This window comes from Heterocephalus glaber, unplaced genomic scaffold (genome assembly GCF_053883595.1).
Source record: "Heterocephalus glaber isolate CG9 unplaced genomic scaffold, H.glaber_assembly_v1.0 deba00000546, whole genome shotgun sequence".
NCBI classification, from domain to species: domain Eukaryota; kingdom Metazoa; phylum Chordata; class Mammalia; order Rodentia; family Bathyergidae; genus Heterocephalus; species Heterocephalus glaber.
The window spans coordinates 30,057,499-30,079,737 of record NW_028258147.1 but is presented as its reverse complement, the minus strand read 5'-3'; the positions used below and the strand labels follow the sequence as shown (position 1 = coordinate 30,079,737).

Here is a 22,239-nt window from a genome sequence, read left to right as displayed (position 1 = left end):
TAACAGGATCTTTAGGACAGGAGTAAGGCAGAACAAGAGTGGAGCCTAGGGGAGAAACTTCAGTGAGGCACTTACTATCAAGGGGGTGCATGGATGGGGTTAAGTACCTAAAGGAATTCAGTTCCTTTAATTCTGGGACCTATGTGCCTTGTTTGACTTACCTTAGTCCTATCCCTGTTCTTTTTAGAATTAGTGCTCAAGTTTAAGTAAATGCTCACTGTACAGTTCTGCTGAATACATCTCATTTTAGGCTTGAGTAGTCTTTATTTCCTTGGTAACATATATATTTGAGAAGGCTTTTAAAAAAATACATTATCCAGTATTTTTAGCTGTTCTAATTGAATGACTGGTTCAAATACCTGGTCTGCCAATGGAAAGAACTTGTGCCATATAGAGGAGATGCACAAGGTGGTTGCTCTTGACACTGTCTCCTGACAAGTCTCCTTCAAAACATGTCATGATTATGCAGGCAATGCCCCTTAATAATTGCTTTTTTCTTGTTCTTTCTCTAGATGTAGAACACAAAGTGGGGGAGGGGGTTTTGGAAAGTTCTTGGTGCCAACCTCTTCAGCATAGTCAGTGAGGGCCACTTCTCTACAATGTCAATGATTATGGCTAATCAGCATTCTAGCTGTGCTTCACCACTTTATGTACCACCCTTTTGAACTCCATTTTCTTAAAGAGGAGAACTTCTTCAAAGAAATACCTATAAAAATGTATCATTTTAACTATGGGTATATATCTGAATTCTGCCAAAACTGTACATTGCAGGAGCAAGAATCCAGGCTTTGCAATCAGAGATGTGGGCTCAGATCATCTCTCCGCCACTTGACTGCTATGTGATGTTAGGCTAGGTTCTTAGAATCTCTTACCTCAATTGCTTCATCCGTAAAATGTTAGAAACACACTAAATTTGAATGCAATGATTAATACCAACTACCTTGTACAGTACTTAGCAAAAGATCTTCAATAAAAGAAGATAGCAACTAGTATTATTGATGAAAAGCACTGTCCTACCGGGGTAGAAAATGGAAATAGTTAATGTATTCTTTAACTTGCTGCTGGAAAATGACTTCTGTGTGGTTTCACACTGAATCAGTAGAATTTGACACATGTTAGGTTAAGAGTCAATCTTTTATTTAGTGAAAGACTTAATACTATTAAATAAATTCTATAAATTTGCTAAATTGATCATGCCCCATGTAGGCCATAGTCATATCTCTTTAATTTTACAGTGAGTTAACGTTTCTTAAACTGGCCATTTTTCAGGTGCACACATCGATCAAGTTAGAAACCAGAGAATGTTTAACAATGGCTTAGTAGAAATACAAACATATCTATCACTTCTGGAAAATATATTTAGAGAACTCTATGAACAATGGATTGGCAGCATCAATTTATGTACTCGTTAAAATGAAGGGTAGCATATTATAGTCTAAAAGTTTATGTAAAATGAAAAATTCTGCCTTAAGACTAATCCTGTGGGCACTTAGCAAAAAACAATAAAATAAAAACAATACAAATAATAACAATAGAACAGAAATTAACTTGTAAAAATGTTTACTTCTGGAAAGATATCTGAAGCTTGGGGCTAAAAAAGTAACATTTTATTATTTGATACCCTGTTTTATCAAAATTTTCTGATAAAATAAACATTTTCTATTAAAATAAATATTTTAAAGAATTTTATGGTACTAGATGGTATGTTCACATTTTTTCATGCCTTCTACATCAACCACTGTGAAAGTAATGATGTTTCATACATCTTTATCACTCTAGCATCTGATGGAGCACTAGCATGTAATGAATATTTGGTGAAAGCAGAGAAGAACAGTAAAATATACACTGTCTGCTAATATTTTTAAGCCTTTTTTCTCCTCTAGCTTTTTGATGATCTCAACTCCTCTGGGAACTACTTACAAAAAAAAGTATTATTTTTCAAGCTCCCCCCCCCCACCATGGTACTGAAGATTGAACTCAGGGCATTCTCACTGAGCCATATCCCCTCCTCTAAATTTGATTTTGAGACAGGTTTTCACAAGTCACTAAAATTGACCTACCCTCCTGTCTCAGCCTCTCAGAGTGCTGGGATTACAGGTATGTGCCAGTGCACTCAGCTAAGGCATTTTCTTTTAGTTTGCTATTCCAAAGTCAAAACCAGAATGCCTGGCCTAGAGGGTGGTGTTAATCACACATCAGAAATTATTCAGGGCTAGGGCAAAGTGGAAGGAACTAGGTATTTTTGCAAAGATCCCTTAGTTGACATTCTGTAATCCAAATGAGTAAGAGCTGGACATACATGCTTGTAATGCCAGCTACTTGGTAGGGACAGGCAGAAGGACTGCAAGTTTGAGGTTGGCTTGGACAACTTAATTAGATGGTTAAAAATCAAAAGAGATGGGGATGTAGATCAGTGGTAGAGTACTTACCTAGCATGTATGAAACCTGGATTCAATCCTCAGTGCCACCAAAGAAACAAAAAGAAAAGCAATAAAACAACTAGCACATCATATATACTATGTGCCAAGTTCTATTCTATGTGCTTTACATGGATTACTTTAGTAAATTCCTCAAAAAATCATGAATATTTCCCTAGAAATCTAAATTACCATCATACCATCATATATCCTCTATCTGGTTCAACATAGCTTTACATGATACGTCAGGTTTCAAAGAGAGATGGGATTGAGTTGGAAACCCAGGCTTGCCACTAAACTTACAAGCTATGAACCTTGTACAAATTACCTAAACCTAGCAAGACTTCCTTTCTTCAGTGGCAACTTCAAACTTAAAAAAAAAAAAAAAAGGCCTCATAGGCTGCAGTGAGGATTAGATGCTGTGAAGGATACATAACTTTAGGCATGGGAACCTGCAAGGCAGCCACTCAATAAACGTGAGCCCCTCCCCCTAATTCCATTCAAATCCTTTTGTCATCAGTGACTGTTTTTCCTTTCTGTCTAGAGATAGGCATGGCTGTCTCAGTAAAATTAAAACAGGCTGAGAATGTGGCCCAGTGGTAATAGCACTTGTCTAGTACGCATGATGCCCCACATTCAATCTCTAGCACTGCAAAAAACAAATAAAACAGTAATATCCCACCCTTGTTCCCCCAATTGTCCTTTGACTCTATTTTTATTTCTCGTTGCTGTTTTCTTTCACAGTAAAACTTTTAGGTTGAATGGTTTGGATCTGTTTATATTTCTTCCTACTTCTATCATGTTACCTCCATCTTTAAGTTCAAAGACCTTTTCTTGCCCTCCTCATCTCGGTCTCTGCAGCACTTGGTAACGTAACTCCTCCTTCCTTACACTCCATTCCTCCTCTAACCCCTGCAATGATGTTCCTTCCAGCTCTCCTTCTGATGGCTGCTTCTGCTCTCTACCACCCACACTTCCTGCCACCTAAATGTTGGGGGTCTCAGTTCCAACCTTAGTTTCCCACAGCATGGAGACCTCATCCATGCAGATAAGTCTTGCAGTGTCTGCTGGACTCATCCTTGTGCAAGGCTCTAGCCTTCCCTTTAACACCTTCAGGATAAGAAATCACTGGAGAGGGAGTTAGGAAGTCTGTCTCAGCCCTGCCCTTCCTACCTAGATCACCCAGCTATTATAACTTATTAGATTTCAGACCTCTGTTCCTCAGTTATAAAGAGAGTAAGATAGATAGTTATAAAGACAATAGATAGAAGGTCTTCTAAAGGTTTCTCAGATATTCTGAAATTCTAAACATTGTTATCATCATCCTTCCAGGTGCTCACACCAGAAATCCGGGAGTTATCTTTTAATCTACCTTTACTTTCTACTTTAGGACTCTGAGAAGCTAACTCCCCAAATCCATCAGACCCATCACTGTCCCTACTTGACTGCCCAGTCCATCCTCCTTGCTGTCCCCTCTGTCTTCACTCCTGCTCTCCCTGCCTCCTGGCATTCTCCAGGCTGATGTCAAATTATCTTTCCTCAAACACAGTTCCATGCCATTTCATCTCTACCTTCCGAGTGGTGGACTACATATAATTCCTCACTTGAGGCCACCCCTTTTTGGAAAGCCTTCCTGGCTTTCCTGCCATGAGCCAGTCCCATCACCCTTAAAGCCCTTTGCATATACCTACCAGATAGGGCTTCTTAGCTGCATATATGCCACATTCTATGGATCTGGGTAACTGGTTAACTATCCCCATGAAAGGGGGTAATATGTGCTACACTGATTTATGTTTGAATCCCCAGCGCCAAGGGCAGAGCTTGCTGGGTGAAGCAAACTAGAAAGGGTGAAAGAAACTAGAAACTCTGAAACTAGAAAGGGACTTCTCCTACCATTAGATTCTTTTTATATTCTACGATGCCAATATCATGGTCTTTTCTGGTATCATTCACAATTTCCTTGCTTTCTCTGCTCTAACATTTTGTTATAACATGGAAACACCTCATTTTTATTCATTTGCTCAACATATTTATCAGATGTCTACTTATGACCAGAAACAGTGACAAAGCAGCCTCAAAGGAGACAGGCTCCTGCTAACAAGTACACATGAGATAAGGGAGACACAGTGGTACAAAGAAAATCATCAGATGGTGATAGATCCTCCAGAGAACTGGCATGAGGTCTCTGATAGCAAATGGCATAGCTGGCTTCTTAGGAGTTGGTTGAACGGAGATCTGAGGGGAAGAGCTGTCCAGCAAGAGCAGATGAGCTTGGAGGATCCAAAGAAAGGAAAGGCAGCCACCAGATAGGATGGTGATAAAAAATAGAGTGTGGAGAGGAAAACAAGGGCCACCAGGCTAGCAGTTATTCTATTCTAACAGCAAGAGAAAGCTGCTGGAAAGTTTTTCACCCAGGAATGGCTTCTGTAGGATTCATTAGATTCTCATTTCCTCTGGTTTCTCTTTATACACCTTACTTCAGAAGCCTTCCCTGAACAACCTAGCAAAATGTACCCGGTCCTGCTTTGGCCCTCCTCCAGCCCTTACCCTGCTTTCAAGGTCCTTACCAGGACACAATGTCACATATTTGTTTTCTTGATGGTTGACTTTTCCTATACACCAAAGAACAAGTGGCATCTTATTGTTCACAGCCACCTCCTAACTAGCTAGAACAGCCCAGGGAGTTCTAGAAAACAACAGATACTCATGAGTAGCAAAATGCTTTATCCGAGTACAGCAAAAAAGCCCAAAACAAACAAATTTTTAAAAATATCTTTAAAATTGTATACAGGTCTTTTAAAAAATGAGGGAAGAGTTTTAAGGCATATTGTATATAAAATACTCTGTGTTAAAAAACACACACACACACACATGCTATACTGATAATGGTACAATTTGGAATGTACAGAGAGAGAGAGGAAGAAAAGATGGATAAATGCTGATATAAGTAGAAAGAATTATTTTTGGGGCCGGGGATTTAGCTGAGTGGTTTCGCTGCCTAGCTCTAAAGCACAAGGTCCCAAGTTCGATCCCTGGTACCAAAAAAAAAAAAAAAAGAATTCTTTTTGGGCTGGGGATTTAGCTCAGTGGCATCACTCCTACCTCAAAAGTGCAAGGTCCTGAGTTCGAGCCCTGGTATCAAAAAAAAAAAATTCTTTTTAAGGGTATATAAAAACTTAAAACAGTGGCTATTCTTTGAAAAGAATGGGGAGATGAGAAAAAATTTTACTTTCATATATCTTTCTGAATTATTTGATTTTTGAAACACCAACTGGCATTTTTTAATTTTTAATATGGAACGCTTCACCAATTTGTGTGTCATCCTTGCACAGGGGCCATGCTAATCTCTGTTTCATCGACTTGTACTTTTAAAATTAAAAAGAAAAAATCAAAACTCTCTGAGATAACTAGCAGAATAAACAAGAATGTATTGATTCATCATTACTTGTTTTCACAATGATGGACAATAGCTCCAATGGTTCATTTGCACATACACAATGCATGAACACAGACATCCATTTATGTATATCGATGAAAAACATATTTGCATTATGCTGTTAGATGCAGTGGGACAAACTGAATGCCTCTGATAAAATAGAGTAGACAGAGCTCATATTCCTAAGCAAGCTTCCAGTAAAAGCCAATGTTTAATTTGTGATTACAGAATTTGAAAACTGCATTCAACAATACTTGATGAACCCTAGCTGTCATTGCTTAAGTGACCTTTTTTTTTTATTCAAAGAGACATGAACCCTTTCACTGTTTCCCAAAGAAGCATCTTTTGAACTCTATTAGCTGTGCTGCCATTTAATATTAAATGACAAGTTTTATAAGCTGACTGATGGCTTCTATGGAAGAGTTAATGTTCAAAATCTGATGTACACAACTTTGTTCTCTACCGCAAAATATATTTGACTTAATTTATGCTCCAGGGGATTATACAATAAAAGTTACCTAGGGAAAGAGAATTATATTCTCATATATATTTCATATATTAAAAAAAAATTTTGTGGTGCTGAGCATTAAATTCAGGGCTTTGTACATACTAGGCAAGTGTTTTACCACTGAACTACACCTCCAGACCCATCCTCATATATTCTTAAGAAAAGTAAAATATGCTATAGATTATATTCAAATAACTCTTTCAAAGCAATTAATTATTCCTCTTTTACTTCAATCATATATCTCCTGTGCACTACAACTATCTCTCCTCTCTAAATGTTACCATGGGGAAAAGAATTTTACTTACATAGTTCACTAAATCTGCTCTAATCTATTCTAACTTTAGGAATGTTTACCATATACACTTTATTTTCTTAGTTGCAAATGTATTTCTAAAGCAAGCATTCTAATTGCCATTTACCAGAAAGTCAAAGAATGGTCACATATTTTGCAAGTCAATTCAGGAGAAAAACAGAAAGCTCGATTAAGTCCAATTTAGGGAAGGTTAGGCTCAGCAGGCCTAAACACACAGACAGAGCTGACCACTCACCCGTCCGGCGTTCAGCATTGTAATCTTAATAGCAGGAAACAAAAGCAACCCAGGGAGAAGGAAGATTACCTGTCCCAACTAAAACCACCATAGTGCTTCTCTTTTAAAAGACCCATCAGAGGACACATACCACGTTGAAAAGTTTTAGATCCCTCGTGGTCATTTGCAGACTAAAGAGAAAGGCTTTATTACTAAAAAGTGTCATCCTGAAATAAAAACACATGCAACTACACAGCAATGCTAAAGCTGTGATACTCCCTAACCTGTTAGAATAATTTCAGACCTTGGAAGGGTTTGGTGGGGTAGGCTAAGATGTGGTGGGCTTGGAAATCAGGTTCACAGGACAATCAAGACTAATCACATAGGGTGGTGCTTTCAGCCAGCCTACGGAGAGGCATCCACACCACAGAGAGGTGTACTCTGGCAAATGAAGACTCACAGGCCCCGCCACTTCAGCGGGTAAGGGTAGCCAACAAAAGGGAGCGAGTGCTAAGTCACTTTCTTACAATGAAACCACGTCTCCAGCTCAAAACACTAGTGACTTCAATTGGTAGCTACCAATATACCAAAAACACCATGATGTAGGGCAGTGCCAAGCCCTGTGGAATGCCTCTGAACTAGATTAAGCCACTAGGCTAGTAATTAAACTAACTTTATATAGCAGAAAGCTCTTGCTCAAACTCGAGCAATCCTGCTCATTTCAGGAAAGCAATTTTAGCACAAAAGTGGAAACAAGCAACTTCTGAGCCTCAATTTCAGCTCAAATTCCATGGTTGGCAGCCTCTGCTCACCCAACTACAAAATCAGGATACCAATGACTTCCAAGGAGTGTTAGAGGATTAAAATTATGAAATAATGTGAAGATGAAAAGCACTAAGTAAGTCATGGTCTTGTATCATCTGCAGGTAGTTTAACAGTCTGTTTCTGTATCAGTAAACAAGTTTTTACCACTCTATCCACCTAGACATTTCGATAACAGTTATTGCCATAGTACCCAAGTGCTTTTTACCAGTCTGTTGAAAGACTGCTTGGAATCCTGTCAAAATGACAAGCTGCTACATCGTGTTATAGACTGCAAGAGCCTAAAAATTTAGAAAAGAAGACGACTTCCCTTCAAAATGATCTACGTTATGCTTCATGACAATACTGTTTATTCCTTACAGCTGGGTGATAAATTGGTAAACAAAATGGCTGTAGAACAGTGTTCACTGCACAATCACAGATTGAGCATCTTATGTACACGTTTTTAAAAATCAGCATGTTTAGTCCTAAATACTACATATGTCTAAGTAAATAAGGCAATTTTTTTTAATAAAGAAAGAAAAATTTTCCCTAACATCAACCCTATTAAAGAAGATTATGTTTGATCCTTACAAAGGCTCAGATTATGGGGTACTCTTCCAGTCCCTTGACCTTGAAAAGTGCCATTTGGGGAGGCCAAATTTCAAACAACCTCAGTTATTATTAATTCTAGATACTTACTGAAGTCATCTGTAGAACTTAGGCTAGAAAAAAAAATAAAAAAACTAAACCAAGAATTTCTGGAGTAGGATCTCACAAATTCTGTGCTGAATATCAAGACCAGTCATTTAAAGGTTCTCTAAAAAGCTGTATGGCAAGTTACTGTACATTATGGGAGTCAGTTATAATCACACAAGATGAATTGGGAATAAGAAAAGAGTAATCTACTGTCTCAATGCTATGTGTGCAAGGAATAAAATTCTCAGGAACAATATTGTACATGATGATCAAAAGTGTTTCATCTTGCACATTTTGGGGTAAAAAGGAAGACAATGCCTTCTGCAAAATCATGTTAACACATGATCCAGAAAGTGGATACTGACCAAGTCCTGGTTTAAAATTCATATGAGTAATTTGAATAAAACATTTGATTCTCTTGCAATGAAACCACCTGGCTGTGTGCAGAAATACAGTAATATTAATTTTAAGTAACTGCATTTATTTCTGTTTAAATAAATAAAACTATTAAATAGAGATTGGATTTTCCTCAGATTCTTAAAGGTCTGCTTATTCAAGTAAGTTTAGAACATTTTTAAAGAATCTTTAAGACCTTTTGTTTGATAATGCCTTAAGGCCGGACATATATCTGCAGATGATCTTAGTATATTCCATTAGAACTTTAAAGTAGGTAAGTGTGAATAGCAACTTTCAAGAACTCTGAAAGTTTCATTTTGCAATCATTTTTAAAAACCATTTTCCAAATGAAAAAGAGTTAAGACTATAATAATCAAGATGAGGCACAGAAATAGAAAACATGGACAAGGCCAAAATGTACAGGATCAGATAATACTCTAAGTTCTTCAGCTGGTGTGGGCTTCTCCTTAAACTGAGGTCAACCTATCTCCTAAAACATGGTGACAGGGATCCCTGCCTGCATCTGTCCCTCATGTGGGACAGCACTGAGAATTAGGTTGCTGCACCAGTAACAAATCTCAAAAAAGCTCCAGCCAATGTTGTAAAAAGTTATCTCAAACAATTTTAGGTGGTGCCATTCACATGTTCATCCTGTGTCTGTATAACTTTAGGGGCAGCTTTTTGGTAGACAGCATTAGGGGTACCTCCTAACTTGCATGAAGATGCCCTAAGGGTTCCACCAGTATGTTTTCTTTCATGCAATGAACAGTTAACTAATTTATGAAATGAGAAAGCAAGGAAATAAATGGTTGAAAGCAGAGTTACCTTATAGATGCCAAAGAACCCCAGGTCTCGTACAACAGACAGAGCACTGACCCGAGGACCAGTGGTGATTTCTCCAGCCACCTGCAAACGGATCTTGACAATTTCTAAAGGATTTGTAAAAATCACCTGTGAGCCTCCAGCCTGAAGAGAAAAAGAAAAGGTTTGGGATCAAAGCTGGGAAATGGTTAGGAATTATTCTCAACATAACTCAGAATACTCTATTCTCAAGAGGCTGCCTGTCTTTTTCCTATGGATTAAAGCAGTTGGCAATTACAAGTCTGAATCAAAATATAGTTAATATCTAGGAAGCCTCATGTAAAGAGGCCCTATCTCTTTCACGAAGAGGTTGAAAGAGGCCACAGGCCAGAGGAAGACTTGTGTTGGCCTCACTAGTGTCCTCATGCTAAAATGACAAAAATTCCTTGAAGCACAAGCACCGGCTGGCCCCCCAGGGCTCAAAGCCAAAGCCACAAATGCAATAATAAAATACAAAGCAATGAGTAGCCAAATAAAGACCCTCCAGAAATGAGGGGACAAGTTTGCAAAGGTTCTTGAATGTAGAACAATTGCAGAGAACATATAAACTTAGATGGAAAAGAAAAACCTAAAACAATCTGGTGGATTATGAAATACCATGGAATTATTCTTAAAATTTTACTTATATATTACCTGTCTATAGAATTATTCTTTTCACATAAGATAAATGGCATTTCAAAGAAGTAAAAATATGCATTAAATCAATTACGGCCCAGACTTTGAACACTGTGTGTTATTTCATTCCAGCAATGGCTGTGTGCCACACCTCCAAGATCATCAGTGAAATCTTTAAAGTGCACTGCACAGGAAATTTTAAGCTAGCTATTTTGAAGCTAAGCCTATATTTATCATAAGCAATTATATTCTTTTTTAGCGTACTTCAACCTGCTATTCCTTGTCACAAATATACTAAATTTTTGTATGATCCAAATACTGATTAATATGCGGCACAATTCAGAGTATGCATTATGTAGTGAAGCAAGACCACAGACAATGGTGGTTATGTTTCACAGCTTAGGAGATGCTATCGTGGTAACAGGTAAACTATGGGTCAACACCATATAAAACTACCTCTTAGAAGGTTCTCTACTCCCAGTTCCTAATGTATGTAACTTCACAAAATGGTCAGTATTAATTAAAACTTGCCACAACGATGGTCTTTGAAGTACTGTTTATGACAGTTGATGCTAAGAATTAGAAACAACATAAATATCCAGTGGTAAAGATGAATTAAATGAATTTGAGTACATCCATGCATTGAGATGCTATGCAGCTGATGAAAATATTGTAGAAAAATGTTCTACATGTATTGTTAAGCAGAAATTCTCCCATGTTTAAAATGATATATGTTCTTCTCCCAACATACCTACCACCACACAAGACATCCTGCAGTGTGGTGGTTTGGAGGTAGAAAGACTACAAATAGTTATTTTGGCAATACTTTTAATTTTTCTATATAGATCATGAGTTACTTCTGTAAAGAACAATAAATAACTGCACATAACTTATGCAATATACACAAATGTTAACCAAAAAATCAAAGAAAAATGTTCAGTCACTAAATGAAATTATTTTACCATTTTTATCAATTTGATGGATTAAGCAGGACATACTTGTTTTTAAACAAGGACAAGGGTTTTCCCTCTCTCCATATTCACATGGCAATAGTTTTCTCCTATGCTTGTTAGCCTCTGGCTTCCTCTCCTTGTCTGCTTCTCCCATGGTTTTCCCATCAGCTCGGCAAGAACAACCTGGACTGGATTCATCAAAAGGCCAAAGAAAGGGCCTCAAGAAGTAGGAAGCAGAGAGTGACAGGATATACCTGAAGCCTGGTGTGTCATTATGGTCCACATAAAGACATCTTGTTCCCCATTCCACCACTCGGAACAAGTAAGCTTTGCTCATACTATGTTACCACCAGGATGCATATGGGAAGAACAGAGCCCTGCCTGAGTGTACAGCTACCATTTCCTATGTGATATGGAGGGAATGGCAACCATGCTAAGTGTACAGTAAGAATTCTCTTTGTGCTTCTGGACCAGAAATCTCTCCATATGAATGAAATCTGTATTTAGAGACTTACAAAGATGAACAAACATTTCATATAAGAAAACTGTTTCATTTATAAAAAAAGAAAAAGAAAACTGTTTAATGGAGACAGAAATGTTGAGAAAGGCTTATTGGTATGGAATTAGTCTGAGGGTTGATTTCTCAAAACTCCAGAAGTAAAATTACCTCTACCAGGGGTAAAATGAAAAGCAATCAGAGAACACGGATCTTGGAGAAGCAGAATGAGTGTGTCCTCATCCATGTAATGCCAACAGTGGGCAGTGAGGTAACTGAGAACCCCACATGAAGATCCAGCCACAGTTCCTCTGTCTGTCAAAGTATCTCACTTACCATGAAGAGCAGAGATGACAAATGTCTAGAAGCCAGTACAGAGCTCATGACAGAGCAACTGTCCCACGAGGCTGGGTTTTTTCTCTTTTTCCCGAGGTGCCCGTTCTCCCTGGCTGCAAGTCATGATCACTTGGAGAGCTTTTAAAAGTAGTGACTGCTGCACCTTGCTCCAGACAACTAAGTAAGAACTTCTGTGCTGGTCTTAAAAATTTTTTTTTCTATATAATCATTATGTGTGAGGGTGTTAAAAATCCCTTTACTATACTCTCTCTAGGATCCCTGTCAATTTTGAGAATCAAAATTATTAGGCTCCTTAAAACTGTGATTTCTAATCCTGGTCTTGCACAGTATTTCGGAGAGTAACTTTTGTATTTTACCTCTGATCTCCTAAGCAACTAGTGCCATTATTAAAGGATACAATTTTTATATCTTTACTAACATTCATAGAAGTTGTTTAAAATATGTATGATAAAAATATGAACTTAACTCCTCAACTTTAAGCCAACAGAAATACACAAATTCTATACTACAGCAAAATGAGTTCTCATCCCGCAGGATGATGTAAGAGGCAAATCCACTGCAGAGAGCTGCGGGAAACATGCATCAGAAAGAAAAAGTGCAGTGATGCCAGGAAAAAACAATGATGTACCCACAGCTTCTGGTGGACTCAGAAAAAAGAACCTACAGACTCAAAGTGGCACACTTAAAGGTGTCAAAGATGAAATGGGGCCTTTGGAGTCAAGTTGGAAGGAAATGCGAAACTCTAAGGCACCGAGAGAAGATGTTTATCATCAGATGCACAGTGTCCAGGTATCATCACCGTGGCCGGATCGCTGAGCAGCACACTGCCTGCTGCTCTTCCAAATCCTGGTCTATTATTCATTCACAGTACCTTAGCCATGCTCCTCCTCTGCAAAGATCAAAGACAGCTGAATTGGCAGACAGCGAACATGAACACCTATTGGGTACAATGTCTTTGTGTCCTTCATCACTTGAGATCTCTGGCAGTGTGAAGATACTAGCCTTTTTGTGTGTGCAATTTTGTCACAAATCATTTCCCTATGACATTTTGGAGCTGTGGCAAGTAAGACAGCGAGATTTTCCACGCTAAACCCAGTGTGGCATATTGTACTTACAGTGGGGACCCTGACTTCTCTACGTTTCCTGCTAGTTTTTGTTACTACATCTGAGAAACAAACACATATACCTATTACAGACTAATCTCTTCATTCACATATTCGTTTACCAAATATTTATAAGCAATCATGTTCAAAATTTGTCCTGGGAACTACAAGGAGACAGGATGACTGCAAAATCGTTCCTGTTTCTACAAACTTGAAGGGCCAAGGTAATTGATATTCATCAAACATCCACTATTGGTTACAAGGGTGTTGCTTTGTACACATGTATCTTCAGTCCATGAAAAAAGTGTCTTTCCCGATTTCACGTGAGAGAAAAATGAAGCAGGGAAAGATTAAAGCAATTTTTATGGGCTGAATTGTGTGCCACCATAAATCACAGTTTACTATGACTATCCCCTAAGACATCTTAACCCCTAGGGCTTCAGTATATTCTATATGCATTTGCACATGAGGTCTTCATTAAGGGAATTAGGTTTTTAAGGTGTGCCTTAATCCTCTCACTTATTCTTACAAGTACAGGAATTTAAATATATGCATATGAGTGCAGATAAGACCATGTGAAGCTGGAGAAACAGGGAGAAGACAGCTGTCTTCAAGGCAAGGAGAGAGACCTCAAGAAAACAGTCCTGTCAACACCTTGATCTTGGACTTCCAGCCTTCATAAAGGCAACAAAACAAATTTCTGTTGTTTAAGCCACCTTGTCTGTGGTATTTCATTCTGGGAGCTTCAGAAAACCAATATAGCAGTTTGAGCAGGGCTATATCAAGAGCAAGCAGAGGAAAAGATTTTTGATGGAGTTCCGTACCTACATGACTCACAAATACTGGAACTGGCATGTGAGGGAAGATAATTATCACATATGATAAGAGTTAAGGGCCAGACAAATTGGTATGGCAGTTCAAAGGCAGGCAAGGATTCTCTTGGCTGGAATACTCTGAGAAGTAGTAAAGCACATAGGACGACAGTATGCTGGCTGGCAACTGAAGTGGATGTAGGGTTTAGGTAGTCCAGGTGGAGGATGCACAACAACACAGTGACAAGAGCATGTTATGCTTGTATGAGTAACAGAGCTGGCACTATGTTCATCAACTGCCACTTTAATAAGGATGACAATTATGAGATCTACTTCATCATCTGCTCAGATTTACTAAGGGTTTAGGTACCAGAAATTGTGCTAAGTGTTTATAAATGTGTTTGTCTGTTTAGTCTTTATAATATCATAAGGTAGGTAATAATATAATCCTGATTCTATAAATGAATGAACTGAGAGGAGTAAAAGAGATGATTTAACTTGCTTGAGGTCACACAGGTAGGAAGAATAGGCTTGGATTCTAAGCTAGAGTTGCTGGAGACCAGAGCCTGAGCTACATTTCTTAGCAAGCAGCATGAAGGAACAGAGCCCTTCACTGTAGATGGCAAGAAGACTGAAAGCAAGGAGAATCAGACTGCTGGGCCATTCAGGGAAGGTCCGGTACACCAGCCTGATAATCAGGGCTGCATACTAGGCATGTGGCCCTGAGCTTACCCTGGGAAGAGAACTAGTGAACAGAATCTAGTACTGTGGAGTAGTTGGACCAGTACCTATGCCTCAGGAAGCTACCAGGGCATCAGAGGAGAAAGGGCTTATTAGGAAAGGCCCCCAATGCACAGATAACAATTGACTAGCAACTAGCAGACTAGTTGAGAAATAAAAGACCACAATTAGAGCAATTACATCTGTAGTGAGGTGGGGTGGGCTGGTGGGTAACAGATGCAATAGAGGCCAACAAGGTCTGGTTGCAGAACAAGGGAGAAGGTCAAAGAAAGGATCCACGCTTCTGCATCTGTTTAACTAGCACAATGGTTATAAAGAGAAATATGAGACACTTAGAAGTGTGAAAGAGATAGTTGCCATGTAGATGAGGGTATAATTCACATAAAACAGAAGGCAGGAACTTACATGAGATGAAAGGAAGAAGCTATGAGTGGTAAGAGACCTAAGAAGCCACAGGAAACTTTTGCCTTACTCTAGTGTTATGGTAGTTGGGGCATTCAAGTCAAGGCTTGCAGAAAAAAGAAGGTGAAATAGCCAACAAGGCACACTGACCCTGGCAGCAAAGTCAAGTATAAGTAGTGGAAATGGGAATGCAGATGCTGAGGAATTAGAGACCTGTGTGGCCTACACTTTGAGAGGAAAGGCAAGTAAGAAAATTATAGTTGTTTATGAGACCAAACCAGGGACAATGAAAATTTATTTAGGGTAACTAAGGAAAAAACAGATCCATGGGGAAGGGAGTAAAGAGACAAAACTGAGAGAGGGATAATTATTCTTTGCTTAAGCAAAATAGCACAAGTCCCCAGTGGAGAAGGAGTAGTGAAAGATAAAATATGAAGCCCTTGATTTCATGACACACACAGAGTTGCGAGATAATTTTGTTAGGGAAGAAACTGACAATTGGTAGTCACCTTTACTATTTGTACTTCAGAGAGACAGAGAAACAGAATCAAATGGAATAGGATATGGCACAAGGAGACATGACTGAAGTTCTGATACATAAGGCCAAGACAAAAGACCCCCTTGGAATCAGTGGTAAAGTACCATTCTAGCTCCGCACAAGAAGTTAAGATGAAATTACTCTGATCTGTGACACGGACATGAAGTAACTAATGATATCTAAGGGTGAGTCTATGTGTGACCACACATGAGTTCTGTTCCTCAACTGAACCCACACAGAGGAAGACACAGCAGGCAGCCATGTATTTAAAGCCAGGTCAAGGCTACATATGTGCACCTGGCCCCAGGCAACCCAAAAGCATAAGCAGTGCCAGACTGGGTAACCTATTAAAAACACACTGCATGTACATTTGACTCTGGATGAAGGAGAGTTAAGTTCAGTGCCACATGGATTCTTACTCAGGCTATTACTAGCTACTAAACAAGAACATCTTTGTCCTCTGTACTTGTACTGAATACTAGCCTTAGTACGGCAATTTTTTGTGTGAAATTTTTAAGACGAGAGCACCTGACTTCAAAAACACCTGCAGAAAAAGACAGAACTAGTATATTAAAAAAAAAAATGTTACACATTAACTTTCTCTACAACAAGTACTATTAGTAAAGTAAGAAATAACATGAAATGAAGGACCCAAATGAAGAAAAGCTTTAAAAAAAAAAAAGAAACAAAGATTTGAATACTACTGAGTCCAGTGGACCCTTGACTTAGGATCTCAACTCGTTCATGAGGGCTGGCTGTAACTCAAGCTGGTCAACTGAAGGCCCAGGCTTCTCTACACAGCCTTCAAAGTCTCTCTCTTGTACACAGGTGATCTCAGGGTCCAGATAAGGTCTTAACTCTAACTATGACCCTGCAAACCTTTTCTTTTTCTCCTTCCCTCCTTCTGAAGAGGCCAGAGCCAAACATTTGTTGAATACTTTCAGTGTAGCAGACAACATGCTATAAACTCTTCACAAACATTCTCCTTCATCCACTCAATCATGAGAACACAATGTTACTCCTGGCTTTCCTGGAGACAAAGAAATGGAAGCACAGAATTCTCTCGATTACAGAGACAGAATTTGAACCCAGACTGGCCTGATTATAAACCACAGCTTGGAAGCTGTATGCTGATTTGTTTACTGTCAAAGAAAGTAAGCATTAAAATGATTCATTTTCAGTTTTGCTTTCTTGTTTGAACACAGTATCTGGCTGCATCTTTGGCTAATAGGATTATGGGGACTAGAGTTTCCATGATTTTGCAAGCCTCTGTGTAGGAGATAAACAATTCAGAGACACTAAAGTGCCTCAAGAAATACAGAGGAAAGATGGTTCTCTAGGTACATTACAGCTGATTTTCACCAGATGCATCCAACTTTTCTGTGTGAATTAGTCAATAAATCACAAGGAAGCCAGACTGGTGGATGGTAAGATCCCCAATCATGCCAATCTGAATCCTTGAGGTATACTTTAAACTCAGAGAAGTACAACTACTAACAATTTCAATTTTCTTCAAATGAGCCTGCAAAATGATTATACTGGTACATATTTTACCTAAATAAAGCACAATGGCTCAAGATAGAATCAATGGATATCTCACTTCTCTACCAATACAAACCAAAGTTCCATACTATAGTTTCAGCTGGTATGATTCCTACCAGAGGCCCATGGTCTTGATAAATTCATGTTGTATCTAGGAGGGCTAAGAGCAACCGGAAAGGGAAAAGAGACTGTAGAAACTACAACTATGTCAGCATGAAGTCCAAGCTCCAAGCTTCTATCCGCACAAAGCACCATTATTTCCAAATGCTCTGATTTTTCACATGACATGGTTGTCATGGCTCAAAGTAAAATTACAGTTTTTTTCTTCTAATATGCCCTCTGAAATGGACTAGATAGTCTGCAAAAACAACTTGAAATGTGCCTTCAATCACAATTCCTTTTGGTCAATGCCTAGATGCTTTTGTAAAGCTTGACTTCTTTCCGTCTTCCTCACAACTTTGCAACCCAAATTTCTCTTGCTGTGTTACACAGAGATTTACTTCACTGTTGACATTTCGGACTGCATAGGGAACTCTATGGTGGGAAGTGGTACAGCTAGTTCTTTTTTAAAAACAAAATTTCAGGAAATAAAATATTTAGAAAGGCAATATAACCCAGAATCCTAATACAGTGCCCCATGTACTCTAAGTACTCTAAGAACAATGACTCTCACTAAATCAACAATATTCTTTAGGTCCAACAGATGTGCCAAGGCTGTCTGCTCACATGACCATAACTACAGGAAATATCAGCAGCCTCAATACATGACTTTAAAAGATTGGTTCAGAAGCAGCAGTTCCTACTTCTCCACAATCCATTTCCTTTCACCCATATGAACCAGAGAAGCCTCACTCCATTGCTTCTTTACTAATGAAGCAATATTCCTGAACATTCTTTCTTGGCATCTGGGGAGTCAAGTCAAAAGAACTGTTAAGATGAAAAGGCATATTTGCTTATGAGCCTCCCACAACTGTGCTAGTCAACAGTCTTGAGAATATTCAGAGAATATTAACAGTCTTGAATACAAAACAAGGCATTCTTAGTGTGTTGTCCATAAAAAATATGGCAGTACATTTTTTAACATGGCATAATTTATGCTATGTTTTAAACTAAAAGGATTAAATATCACCACAATTTAATCACCTTCCTTTAATTGGAATTCACATGGTAGATACTTACAGCTACTTAAAAAATTAAGTGGCAAAATGTATATGAAGACTATGTATCTTGATATTTTAATTATGCTCAATTGAATGTACTCAGATTTAAAGTGCTTTTCACAAACGACGTGTGCTAAGAATATCTAATTCCACACTGACATTCTAAAATATGTGCTTACATGTATCAAAAATAGATTAATATGGAGTTATATGACTTTTTTTTACTAAAACTCAAATGTATTATTTTGGTTATTTGGATACAAACAAAATTATAACCACAAATAAGGTCTACACTAGTAAATGCCTAATAATTTATGCTACATTAAAATGTATATATGTGATGACAGTATTTAATATTTTAATAAATTAGAAAATAAAGATTTCTGAAGAAATCTAAGCTTCAACATACTTATCATTTACTCTCTTACTAACTCAATGTTAAATGGAGACAGGAAAGTAACTGGTAAGTAGCAGAAGCATTATTACTGTATATAAGTATCACAAGTACAAAACATTCAGCACGCAGCAGTGGGTGGATTAATTTAACATGCACTGCCCACTAGCAGCTGATGGCTGTGCACAAGTACTTTAAAACAGGTGTTCAACAACCTTCCTGAAAAGCTGGCAAACATGAAGTGACATGAAATCAAGGACATTCACGTGACCTGGTTCTGAAAGGAAAGCATCAGTCCCAATGTCCTCACCAGAAATGCCCTCCTCCCACCATTAGGAACAAAAGTCCTCACTCCAAGATGAGAAAAGGACCTTTCCTTAAACCCTACTTATGATGGGCTGAACTGTATCCCTCCAAATCTTGTACCTTGAAGTCTTAATTCCAAAGTACTTCAGCATGAGACTGTGTTTTGAGATAGGGCCTTTAAAGAGGTAACTAAGGTAGAATGGATCATATGGGTATGTCCTAATCCTGTATGACTGGAGTCTTTATAAAAAGAGGAAATCAAGATATAGACAACCTAGGGCCTAGAAAGTGACCGTGGGAGAACATAGGGAAACAGCAATCACCTACCGGAAAGCAAAAACGCGAGGCCTCAGGGAAACTAAACTTGTCAGCACCTCAATTCTGCACTTTGTATCTCCAGAACTGTAAGAAAATAAATTCCTGTTGTTTAAGCCACTGATGTGTGGTATCTGTTGTGGCAGCCTCAGCAAACTGATAAACTGAGTGAGACAGTACAACTAAATGCACATCTCTAAACATAAAACCAAATAAGACTTCTCTCCTTTGATCTGGCATATAAATAAAGCTCTTAAAAAACCTGTAACTAAATTTTAACAACTTTAAAAAAGAGAATAAATTAGATTCTTAAAATGTAATTGTTTCTGAGACAAATATCAAACTGAAATGCCCTAGTCTTAATTTCTCAACCACATGGCAAGGCAGAAAAAAGGTCATTCTGTTTATACATTTTATAAATATTAAGCTTCATATTTTCAGCTTCATAAGGTTTTAATAGACCTGTAGAAGCCTGACCAAGAAACCAAAGAGGAATCTATTTGACAGACATTAAAAAGCATTTAAGTTAGAGACCTGTCAAATATGTTAACATTTGGGGGTCTGCCTGTTTTATGTGTCTATTTTGACTACTACCACCAGAATCATTTAATGCTTTACAGACCTTCGATGTCTAAAGTACCTAACTGCACCAAATCTGTAACCTAATCTTTTCCAAATTTTCAAATCGTAACAAACCCTTCCCCTATTTATTAGAAAGCCAGAACGATGGTCTAATGTTTGAAGTGCACTGAGTCAGAGTAACACCTTGGTTCACAAATGCTTTTGTTCCAAACTGAATTGTTTGCAAACAAAAGCATTCAGCAAAATTTTGCTTCCGTTTGTGAACTTGACATCAGTTGACAAACACAACCATAGCCTCTTCTCCACACAAACACAAACACAATCTTCCCCAAAATCGTAAAGCAAATTAAGTTCGGCAATCAAGGTACCACTGGACTCTGTCACTTTACCAAAGAAGGGAAAGGAAGGAAAACCAAAAAGAGGAATATGGCTGGCTCAGTGTCTACCACAAGAGGTGGACTTTTCCCTACTAAGATGGTACTTCTGATCCTCTACTGGCAGCCCTTAGCCAGGCAGGCTATCTATCCCAAACTGCCTTTGTTTGGGCAGCTATAACAAAATTCCACAGACCGGGCAGCTTATAAGCTTCACAAATTTCATTTCTCACTGTTCTAGAGGGTGGAAGTCTGACGTCAGGGTGCAAGCCTGGCTGGGATGTGGTAAGGGCCCTCTTCCTGGTTCATAGCCCATTTTCCCAGTGTGTCTTTACATGGCAGAAGGGATGAGGGAGTCTGTGGGGCCCCTGTAGCAGACACCTTTGTCCAGTATTAACAGGCTACAGTGGCACAATCTTCTTGTCCCTCCATAATTTGGTTGTGTTACATTGGAAGCAGCAAAGCTTGGCTGAGTTCACTCCCAGTCAAGGTCAACAGACTCTAAATTCTTTCCCTCTGAATTAACTGTTTGTTCTCTTCAGCAAAGATATGCTTGTGCCCTCACTCTACAGTGCTGCCTGCTTGATACTTGTTATCAGCAGGTGTCCCAAGGCCTGCCCAGTTTCTCCCCTTCCCACACTTGTAATGAATAAACACTGGATGTCCTGGGAGTCCTTTGTCTTTGCTGCCCAGAGCAGCTTAGATCAGCCCAAGACTCAGTTTCTCTCAAGTCTCTGTCTCTGTTTCTTTTAATTCCCACTTTCCCATCTTGCAGACGTACTGGCTTGCAGGAGGCCAGGACCATTGCAAGGGTCTCTGGCAACTCCCATTACTCTTTCCCTATATGCCCCCTTTATAAGGGTACTAACGCCAATTAAGAGAGGCTTTGCCTTCCTGACAGAAATCACTTCGGTCCACTGCCCCACCTCCCAATACCACCACATTGGGTATTAAGTTTCAATACATGGATAATTGGGAGGAAACAAATATCTAATCTATAGCCTCCATAAACCCTTAGTACCATCAGACATTTCTTCAGTTTTTACTCTCAGTCCAAGTAGAAGTCACCTAGAGAAGGAGCTTCTCACTGATGCAGGCAGGCAGCAGACTCTTCCCAGCCAAGGCCCCAGTCCCCACCCCCAGAAGCTTTCAGGGTGAACTGCAGCAGACCTGCCTCCTCAGCTTCTCAGAAATCTCCAAATTTGGATATTGCCATGGTTAACATTTTTTTGCTATTCATTGGCTTTTTTAAGCCTCTCTTTTTTTATGATTCCTTCATGGTTTTGACATGATAATTTCACATGTTAACCATTAAATAAAATCTTTTCTACCTAAAACATAAGCCACAATAAATAAACTATACCAAATGTCCCATGTTACAGTATTTTCTTCAGTGTTCTTAAGCTTTGAAATATATTTGGAGTTTGTTTATTTACCATTTTTAGAAATGAAGTCAAATAAAATAAATAAGGACTATTTAAAAGTTGGTTCTACTTCTGAGTACTCACGGAATACTTTCTTTTGAACTACCCTGGATATGTGGCTATGTGGGCATGGTTCCTGCTGTTCCTTAAAGTCCACCAACTCCTTTACCTTGCTTCCCTGAAGTAAATGCCTCTTCACTACTCACTTGTCTCTAAAAGAACAGCAATGGGTTATGAAGTGACCACCCTTCCTTTCCAATTCTGCAACTGCCTTCATTACCAAAAATACCTTCTGGTCAAACATTTATTCATTCAATAGGTATGTCACACATGGTAATAGGGCAGAACAGAACCATAACACTGAGATATGGGCCATCTCCTAGCATTTATGTCTCAGTGCCATCAGTATTTTACTCCAGGTCCTTCCCAGGAATGCTGTTAGTTATTAGCCCACAGCTATAAAGTCAGATCTTTTCTCGG

At 38.7% G+C, this 22,239-nt stretch overlaps 1 protein-coding gene and 1 non-coding gene across 8 annotated transcripts in view; both read right to left on the bottom strand.

The window, feature by feature from the left end:
* The window catches only part of Slc25a13 (solute carrier family 25 member 13), a 423,604-nt gene that overhangs the window by 16,641 nt on the left and 384,724 nt on the right, over positions 1 to 22,239 (bottom strand). For all 7 annotated transcript variants that reach the window (XM_087204454.1, XM_087204455.1, XM_004862720.4 and 4 more), the window contains one exon: positions 9,610 to 9,750. In XM_087204454.1, coding sequence (XP_087060580.1) covers positions 9,610 to 9,750 — 141 coding nt within the window. The remainder of the gene's footprint in view (positions 1 to 9,609; positions 9,751 to 22,239) is intronic.
* LOC147829660 (U6 spliceosomal RNA) lies at positions 5,705 to 5,807 on the bottom strand. The gene has a single exon (XR_015448816.1). It is a non-coding gene; the product is annotated as a U6 spliceosomal RNA (small nuclear RNA).